The sequence below is a fragment of the Pterocles gutturalis genome, unplaced genomic scaffold (assembly GCF_000699245.1).
Source record: "Pterocles gutturalis isolate BGI_N339 unplaced genomic scaffold, ASM69924v1 scaffold15221, whole genome shotgun sequence".
Classification (NCBI taxonomy): domain Eukaryota; kingdom Metazoa; phylum Chordata; class Aves; order Pterocliformes; family Pteroclidae; genus Pterocles; species Pterocles gutturalis.
In genome coordinates, this window is record NW_010100631.1 from 52150 (window position 1) to 61904 (window position 9755).

At 35.4% G+C, this 9755-nt stretch overlaps 1 protein-coding gene across 1 annotated transcript in view; it reads right to left on the reverse strand.

Moving 5' to 3' along the window:
• CORIN (corin, serine peptidase) overlaps positions 1-9228 on the reverse strand; it is a gene marked incomplete at its 5' end in the record, with an annotated part of 51171 nt that extends 41943 nt beyond the window's left edge. Inside the window, 5 exons of the mRNA XM_010080637.1 lie at positions 1392-1490; positions 5018-5134; positions 6059-6169; positions 7695-7802; positions 9115-9228. Coding sequence (XP_010078939.1) covers positions 1392-1490; positions 5018-5134; positions 6059-6169; positions 7695-7802; positions 9115-9228 — 549 coding nt within the window. The remainder of the gene's footprint in view (positions 1-1391; positions 1491-5017; positions 5135-6058; positions 6170-7694; positions 7803-9114) is intronic.
• Between the last annotated feature and the right edge of the window lie 527 nt (positions 9229-9755).

A 9755-nucleotide genomic window follows, 5' to 3' on the forward strand; every position in this document is an offset into this window, starting at 1 on the left:
AACTGTAGATGTGGTCAACAACGAAAGCAATTTGATCTGTTGTGATATCTCATGTTTGCTTTCTCCTTGATTAGTGTATGCATCCCAAGATACATTGCTTCCTTTCCACCAGAAGGGGGATAACCTCTCATGGGAGATAATATCTGACCATGAGTTGCAAGACACAGCAGAAAAAACGGCTGAGACAATTCAATGAAGATATCTGAGATTTCGACCAAAAAAAATTTAAACTATTATAAAATTTAAACCTTAGGAAAATATTTTTTAAAAATTAAGTGGATTGTTATTAGACGTGTGTTATATGGATACCTCCCTCCCCATTTCATAACCCTTCCTAAATATTTCTTGGAGGAGGATGATGGTTTGTTTCACAACAGGCAAGTATCTTGTATCTTTACTTTAGCACCATCTAAAGGGCCAAGCATGAATGGTGCCTGTCTCAAACAAACACTTGTGGGTGACAGTCACAACTTGAAAGAGACAGTGGGGTTTGGACTACTTGACCTTCCCATATCCATTCCAGCCTAAATGGAATAACATTTTCCAAACAAGCTACCATGTAATACCAAATCACATGTTGCAGAGATAACCACTCAGCACAAAGCAGTCACAGGCTATGTCTACACATTCATATGCAAGTGAAGGCAAGCCTGTCCCTGTGCCAAGGTGACCTGAATTGATGTGACTGTGTTAACACATCACTAAGTTTTAATTAATTCTGAATAAATCTGAATACCGGTCTGCCTCAGTTTCAAAACCTAGGCCAATATACTTCTTTTGAGTATCTGTTCACCGTGCTGCATTGCACAAGTGAGAAAGAGAGCTACTCAGAAGCAAGTGTACAGTGGATATAGTGGGAATTGCATGGAGTGGTATAGTACAGGACAAGACATGAAGATAGGCAGCACTGAAGACACTATGTATTGGTCAGAAGAATAACTAGTTTTGCCAGTTTGAATATCAAAATCGTTTCTTCGCAAAAGGCTTAAAAGTTCTCCAGACTACTAAACGCAATACCATGTTTTCTTATATTTTGAAAATCAACCAGTAGCTTCTGCTTTACATTTACACTATGTTGTTTAATTTATGTAAACACTGAATGTCACTAAATGTCACTAAATGTCAAGAAAAACTAATACTGTAAACACCCATTAAGAACATATCAAAAATTCACAGAAGGGAAAATCTCAATGTCAAATGTTATGACTATCTCTTCGTACTTCAATTAAACAAGAGTTATGACACTTTTCTTTCAACTTTGCCCTTTTCAATAATCATTACACATGTGCATTAGTTAATTAAAGTATCACTTATTGTGTCCTACCCTGCATCCTCATTATGCTCTAAAACACCCTAAAACAGTGACAGCATGAAGCATGTGACCTACTTACTGCAGTTTGTCTGGCTGTTTCTCATCTCACAGAGAGAAGTTCCACAGGGATCAGGACAGGAAGTACATCTCTGGTCTCCCTCCTGACAGAGGGTTTGACCTGAGGAAAATAGAAATTTACTATTCTAGTTATTTACCAGACTAATAAAAAAGACTGGAGTGTAGTGATGAGAAAATACAGAGTTTACATTACAATTGAGTATTTCCTTTACATAGTTAAGTTCCCTACAGCACTTCAAGTGTAGTAAGGAAGTTTTGTAAGGAAGAAAAGTGTGCAGCACTGTCCAGATGTCACTTTACCCCTATGTTTAATGTAAGAATTTATATCCCAGTTTCTAAATGAGAAGTATGGATCTCTGAAAGCCATTTAACATGATCCTCTGGCAGAGTATGAGAAGCCATGTAAATTAGATTTCAAAGGAAACAATAGGTCCTAGCTGAAAGAGAATACCCTCTGGGAATTATTCTTCAGTGCCATTCAGTTGAGCTGCTTCTCATTTTACGATTGTTTCGGTGGACAATAAAAACCACTCTGAAGAAAGGTCGTCAGAGCAGTAGCTTTATTGTCCTTTGGCCCCTTAAAAAACAAGCATCAACAGCAAAAAGAAAACCAAAAAGGCTATGATCCTAAACATGTAATTCAGAATAACTAAAACCAGCACTTCATCAAAAAGTTTCTGAGCACATTACCTGGGTAGTTAGTTTCTCCAACAAATCCCTGGACTTCTCTCTGTCTCATAGCAGTGATAGCCCCCTTCCAAACAATTAAATTCTCTCTTCCATGTGTCTTTTGCTAAATAAGTCATTCAATTTGCTATTCTGTACACAAAGGCTTCCCGTTTGGATTTTATCTTCTCATTCTGTTTAAAACGGTTTATTGGAATTCTTGCTTAGTGTTCGTATTGCACTACTCTCCACGAACATTAATCATTCCGTCATGGCATCCTTATCTTGGGCATACAGAAGATGCTGAAGAAACATCTTGTTTCAATGACTTGGACAACAACCTGGTCCCAAAGAACTGATGATGTAGTCATATCTGTTCATAATTATGTGGATCTACTTCCCTCCACACATCATATATTGAAGCAATAGAGGTACTTTATTTTGCTGTAGCAATTGACTGTCTCATTTTACAGGTACATCTGATTACAAAATGGAACTTGAAAGGCATGAAAAGCCTTTTGACTTCTAAAGCTATCACAAATCTTTACATTAAAATTCATTTTTAAAGTTTTCTTCAATTCCTCCTTATTCCACAGTGGAAGAGTTTCTCAACTCTTTAAAAATTCCTGTGCCACAGTGCGGATTCTTTTGATCGTAGCACAGTCAATGCTGAATTTCTATAAACACACTCTACCCTGCCTTTTGAAGGGATCACAGAACCAGCTGTGAGTACATCTATATTATATTTCTATTGTCACAAAACAAATGACAGAAGTAATGTTAATAGATACCATACCTGAAATTTCCTTAAGGTATGTAGCAAAGGAGAGCATTTTTCTCATGTGGATATAGATGAAGCAATGGTCATTTGTAATCCCTATATGTGTATACTTGTACTATTCAAAAGGTCCCTGTATCCTTGTAGAGGCAATTGGCAAATCACTACATCTTGACCTCAAAATTCTATGCTGATTTCACATATTTATTGTGTTTGTAACAAAAACAATATTCCAGATCACTTCAGCCTTAACTTCACTGCCTCTGCTAGGCATATCCAAATTGTTTGCTTTGTAGAGCAGAGAAGTCTTTGTATTAAGTGTATGTCCAATTACATTCTCTGTACTTGCTGAAATCAACAACGTAAGAAATACAAAAGAGTTACAAACAAGAATTCTGCCTTGCTTCTACACAGACTCTGCAAGGAACTAAAGAGGAATAATCCAAAGTCCAAATTCTGCCTACATTTTCTCCTACAAATTTAGGACAGACAAGGTATGGTTGCGTAAAGGAAGAATTTTGCTCTACACAATATTGCAAAATATTGAACATTTTTTTGTACATTGAAGAATGAATAAGAAGAACAAGGAAAACTTTCATATTTAAAAGCTTTGCAGTTTAATGCCAAGAAGGAAAATCTTTTAGCATATAGTGAGATCACTGACTACATAATTATTAACCCATCCTACTCCTCTGCATTTAGTATCCTTGAATCTATATCTGTTCATCTTACCAAAAAACAGATTTTTAAGCATTTCTTCAACATCCACAGAGGCAAATTCAGTGAAAACACACTATATCACTGGCTTCTAGCCCAGATCAGGTATCAACATTTTCAGTCAAACTCTCTTTTACTGTTGATAAATTTGAGAGGCTTAAGTTGGGTGAATTTTAAAAGTTGAAATGGTTGCTTACAGAATGCTCTAAATAGTTTTGCACTTTTCATTTTATCCCGTTCTCCTCATCTCTTTTTTTATTAAAAATGATCAGCAAGAGAAAGGGCAGATCATGGAATTCATCGAACAAGACCAAGGTTGGACATCAGGAAAGATGAAGGATAAAAACTGGACATTTTTTGAGATTGCACAGTCAGAAATAAAGGACAAAACTTGGTCCTTGGCTTTCAGATTGCTGTAGTTGGAACTGGAAGAAATTTCATGCAAACTTTTTTGCAATGTCACCATTAATTGCAAAGAAAAATAATGGTAATTTCTGTTTCAGCTTCTCAGTTATTTTTTGTAACAGAGATGTTTAAATTGGAGTAGGAAGATCCTGAGAACTTAATATGAACAGAAGGGACTGAGTAGACATGCTTGGATTTCTTCTAGACTGGTTTCCTAAAGAAATGAAGCTTATATAATCATACTGTGTATTTATCTTATGATAAAGGGTCTGTTCTACTCTAATAACTTCTGAAGAGGCTGTCCTATTGCCACTACATCTGACAGCACTAGAGGTTTGTAAATTAAGTGAATTCCTTTAAGTATTTAAGAATAAGATTCATAAGAGAAAGACTTTAACAATTCTCGCATTGAAGGAAAGGCTGCAAACTGAACCTATGCCTTACCAGAAACAAGAGAATTAAGTGTGAAAATTACCTTGAAGTGCTGAAACCTTCACATAGCATCTCTTTCTGAGTGTCAAAATGTACCACAGCACATTCCCCAAGTCTTTGGGAAACCACGTTTGGCACTCAAGAAACTGCCTGGCTTCCTTTTCTTTCACACAATCCATCATGAGACAGCTATTAAGTAGCTGTGAAAACTTACATTTTCATTTATTTTCCCTTAGTCACTCTAAATCATTAGTTTACTGACTAAAACATCCTTTGTCTGACTCACAAGTTCTGATAAAAAAGGAGTTTCATGAGAAAATTCCTCCTCAAACTACACCAATTCCTGCGATAGTAGCTTCTAATTGTTACAGACAATGTGAATATGTATTAATTTATTTAAAGTAACAGCTGATCATGTCAGATAACCAAACACTACACTAGATATCACCTCCATTTCTTTAACTTTTTATATTTTAAGGGCTAATAAAACAGACACCAACTACCCTTAGCCAGTGTTATTTGAATGGCACAGAAAGCAAATTTGTCAGACAGCTTTGGCTAAAGGCCCTTCAGAACACAGCAGTCAATGGTAGGTTCAGTAAGAAGAGTAAAATGATGGATATCCTTACTTTCACTGCAGTTTTCCTCATCACTTCCATCCTTACAGTCATTATCTCCATCACATTGGAATGCACTAGGAATGCACTGCCCATTTCTGCACTCCACCAGACCCTGACTATGACACGCTAGAGAGAAAAAAAAATTACATACTGATCAACTTGGGTTAATGTAGGTCTTAATTATTTTTGAGCATCATCTTGAAGTTATTTTAGGAGGAGCTGATAACGCTGCTTAGCACTGAAGGTCAGTAGACAATTTTCATTATATGTAGGCTCTGCTTTCAATAGCCTACAGCTGTGCTGATCTTTTACTACAGGGACTGAAACTATATATGTCAATTATTAGCAACAGGCTGAGAGGAAGGTTCAGATTTTTCAAGCAAAAGAAACCATCATTTTTACTCATATCAGAATTGACACCTTTCTTTGCCCACTTACTTACATTCCTTTATTCAGAACAGGTTCTTAGATTTCAGGGAAAATTGTAGGATAGTGGTTGCAAGGTCAAGCACTGAATGGCAGCAAGAATCAAAGCAGCATTAGCTTATGTCTTATGAGAACCTTAATCACATTAAAACAGTTCCCCAAGACTTGATTTGGCAACCGCAGCAATACTCTAGTATAGTTGTTTTACACATATACACCATCATCATTGGAGCAGAAAGAAGTCCAAACTCTGACAAGGTGCAATAAGTCACATACAGACACAGCAGAAAGCTGCCACAAACTCAGAATGGCTACAGTTCAAGAGGTTGTATACATTCGTTCATTACTCTTTAATGGGAAAATTACAATCAACAAAAAGGTAATTCTGTAATTAACAAGAAGCTGAAACACAAGGTAATGCTGGCACTTCTCAACAATTGCAACAAATGTTTGATTTGCTGCAGCTGTCTACCAGAAGGGACATTTGTCAAGTGCGAGCTTCTGAAATCAAATAAGCTTACAGTTTTGCTTTACAAGTAATAAGAAAGCATATTATTTATCTTACACTGTGGTTTTTATTTTTAAAGAAAAAAAAAAACTAATTCAGAGATTAAGGGAACTTACAGCAATTGATTTCATCTGATTTGTCTATACAGTCATGGTCACCATCACATACCCAATCAGCTGTTATACATCTCCCATCTCCACACTGATGATGCGTCACTGGATTACAATCTAAAAAAAATGCAAATTTGGGGACCAAAAAAAAAGGATTATAACTTACCATTTGTATTATTTATATGACTGATCAATTGTTTTATGCCTATAAACTAATCATTCTTACTAATGAGGTGTTTTGCATTGGTAAATTACAATAAGAGATGTTCTGTTCCTGCAGATTTTTTTTTGGACATGGTAGTTAGGTTAGAATTCTATTGCCTATACAAACAGCAATGCACTCATTCCTTCTCTCAAGTGCACTGTTTTCTCCATTTGCAAATGAAGAAGTTTCTAAGATTTGTTAAGCAGATGAAAAGATCTTCTGGCTTCCCATCTCATGGATTGATTTTCTATTAGTCAGCATTTTCAGTTGTTGTCAGAGAAAATCATTCCCTACATTTATCTGTTTACTAAGAAGTAAAAAAAAAAAAAGTTTCTCAGCTGCCATATTTGGCACCTACACTCAGAACTTTCCATAAGACTGATCTAAAAAGAAACTCTTCCAATCTTCATCTTACTCTTTCTACACAAATGCTTCCACAAATAAAGAAAAGCATTCTGTTGAGCAGGCTGATTTTACACCAAAAACATGGACACAGTCCAGTCTGCCAAATCTGCTATGAAACACATTTGTAGTCTGTACAAAAAGTTATATCTTAAATCTTATACAGAAAAAAACTATCTCAAGATAGGAATGGCAGGAATCAGATTAATGTTTAGAAAAGTTTTTAATCAAAGACTGCTTATGAAAAAAACACAAAACAACCAAAACTGACAAAAACTAGTGAAAGATCTTGAAGTATGTTTAATTTGGAGAAGAAACATAAACCAAATCTCAGAAAAAAATTGTGCCTTGATTTCTAGTTTTGAAATTCTCTGTGCTTTTCCTTAGAAAAGCAAAAGAAAAAAAGTGAGAAATAATATTTTAACTTTTCAAATAATTATTTTAAAGCACTTAATTTTTCTCAGGTGTAGTACCAGAAGCAAAAGTTAGAAAAAATAAGGCTTTCAAAGTTTTCCAGTATTTACACGTGAAGGCAAAACCTTGGGTTTTTTCTGGTGAAAGTTAATTGTAGGTAGAAAAACAAATATAAGGAGGCAGAACATATAAAGTTGATTGTAAACAGGATTTGAAAGAAACAGAATTTGATCATCAAAACATGCAAGTTCGCTATGAATCTTATATAGAACCAGTCCAGCTATAAAACTGTTGGCATCACCAGTGTGTAGCTTCTTACAGTTTCTTTAATCTCAGTTAAATTCAGACAAGTTAGTAAGAAAGCAACCGTAACATCTTGAATTAGTTTGAAACAAATTGTAAATCAGAATATTTTTTTAACATACCACTACCTTCAAAATTTTGCTTGAACTCTTCTTTAAATCTTTTCAAATTGCATATAGAATTTGTGAGCTGTTTCTACTCAGCCCAAAAAGAATAACCGCAGGGTGTACTACTCTTTCAGTAGTTTAAGGAAAAAGACTGCTGGCTTAGGCAATAATGCTATCTTAAAGATTTCAGAAAGGCATAAAACTCATTTACCACAGTTTTGTTCATCACTAAGGTCTCCACAGTCATCATATCCATCACAAACAAAGGTATAATTTAGGCATTTTCCCGTGTTGCAACGAAATGCATCATCACTGCAGTCTACAAAACAAATTTTTGTAAAATGTTAACACGACATTGCAACATTGATATAAGCTATGAACTCTGCAATGTATTGACTAAAATAAGATTAGCTAAAGACTAAAGATACCCTATACAATTTACAGGTCTGCCTTAATACTCAGTGTGTACCAGTTTATTATAATCTAGTATGGGAGAACAAGAAAAATCAAAAGCCATTTTTAGACACTTTTATTCTGTTCCTACCAATTGCTTTTTTTGATCAAGAAAGTAAAAACTGAAGCTAACACTGACAGGAAAAATTCAAAGATAAAAACATGCAATATTTTTTAAGTAACAGAAATTATATCATCCTCCATTAAATAAATTGTAGGCTATTAAAGGAAAAGCAAGCTCTTGCCTCATTCATATTGAGACAAGGAGGAAATTGCAGCCATCATTTATTCCTTGGAGTATCCCAGATAAAAATCTATCAGTAACTTCCTTAAAAGCAGCTTTGAGAGTCTTGGAATGCCCAGGCTCCTAAATCACTAATAAGATCTTTTGAGGTGAGTCTAACGACACAGTCCAGAACTCAACCCCAGGTCTGACATTTTCCAAAGTCTGAATGCACAGCACCGTTTTGTGGTATCACAACCTACTTTAGTCCCTATTTAGTAATTGTTCCACATTTTCCTTTTTTCTTTCTTTTTTTTCCTTTTTCATTGTTTTCCTAACTGTACATTTGCTTAGCTTTTCTAAAGGTGTTAATAGTCCAAGGATGTTTTTGGCAACGTGGAAAAGCACATAGGAGCTCTAAAGATACACACTACCACAGAGAAATAAAAAAATTAAGATACTAAGCATGTATATTCCTTTTTCTTTTCTACTGCACTATACACTGGGATCTATTCAAATAAACCACATGCATGATTGAAGCCAAGAGAAATTTCTAAACAGATGGTTTTGCATCTGCTGCAAAATCAATGACAAGGACTAGGAAAAAGATATAACTAACAGTCTTCAGTTTATTGTCAGAGGTGCTCTTCTGACGCATGTTATTGATCCATTAAAAAAAAAAAAAAAAGCCCCAAAATGCTTCTATCTCCACATGGCTTCTTGCAGAAATCTTAGAATTTGCTTCCAGGCATAAAATTTGATAAAACAAAACCACATGCTGTGGCTGGAGTAAGCAAAGATAAACACATTCAATGGCAACGGAGAAAGTCCAAGTGTCAATATACGCAAATACTACGCATGTTCTTACTCTGTACCAATAGCTGCCTTTAGTTTATAGGTTTCCCTGAATCTATCCAGTGCTTCAATGGAACACTCCAAGGTTTACAAAACTTACTGCAATGGACCTCATCACTCCAATCATCACAGTCATTGTAGCCATTACACTGCAGTTTCCCTGGAATGCAGATCCCACTGGCACACAAGAAACTCTCCTCTCCTCCGCACAGTGCTGGAAAAGAGACAAAAAGAAAGAATGCATGTTAAACTTTTTTGGGTAAGAAGAAATAAGCAGAAATGAAAGCTAGTTAGAACAATAAGTCTTAATTGATACGCTTAAGGAACAAACCCCAAATTAATCAAATTCAAGCAAGTGCAAACTGGCATTTTCCTGTAGCTTTTGTTATTTCAAAAATAGGTATCTAGGCTGAGTTAATCAGTGAGGTTCAATCTACCATTACCTCTAAAAAGCAGCTGTACAGAGTAACTGTTAAAAACTGAATTTAGGATGGAATTAAACAAGCTCTTTTTTTTATTATTAGACAGATTCATCAGATTAAATATCCAACTAAAGTTAAAATAGATGGATCTTCCCAGCATAGGTGTGCAGGCAAAAGATTACCAGGTTGAGACTTGACAGTGTCAATAGCACAGACACCTTTCTAGAGGGGAAGGATTTCTCAAACACTCTCGTAACTCCCAGAACACTAGAAGACAGTAATTGCTATTCAACATATGGGGAATTGAGATACTTAAAGA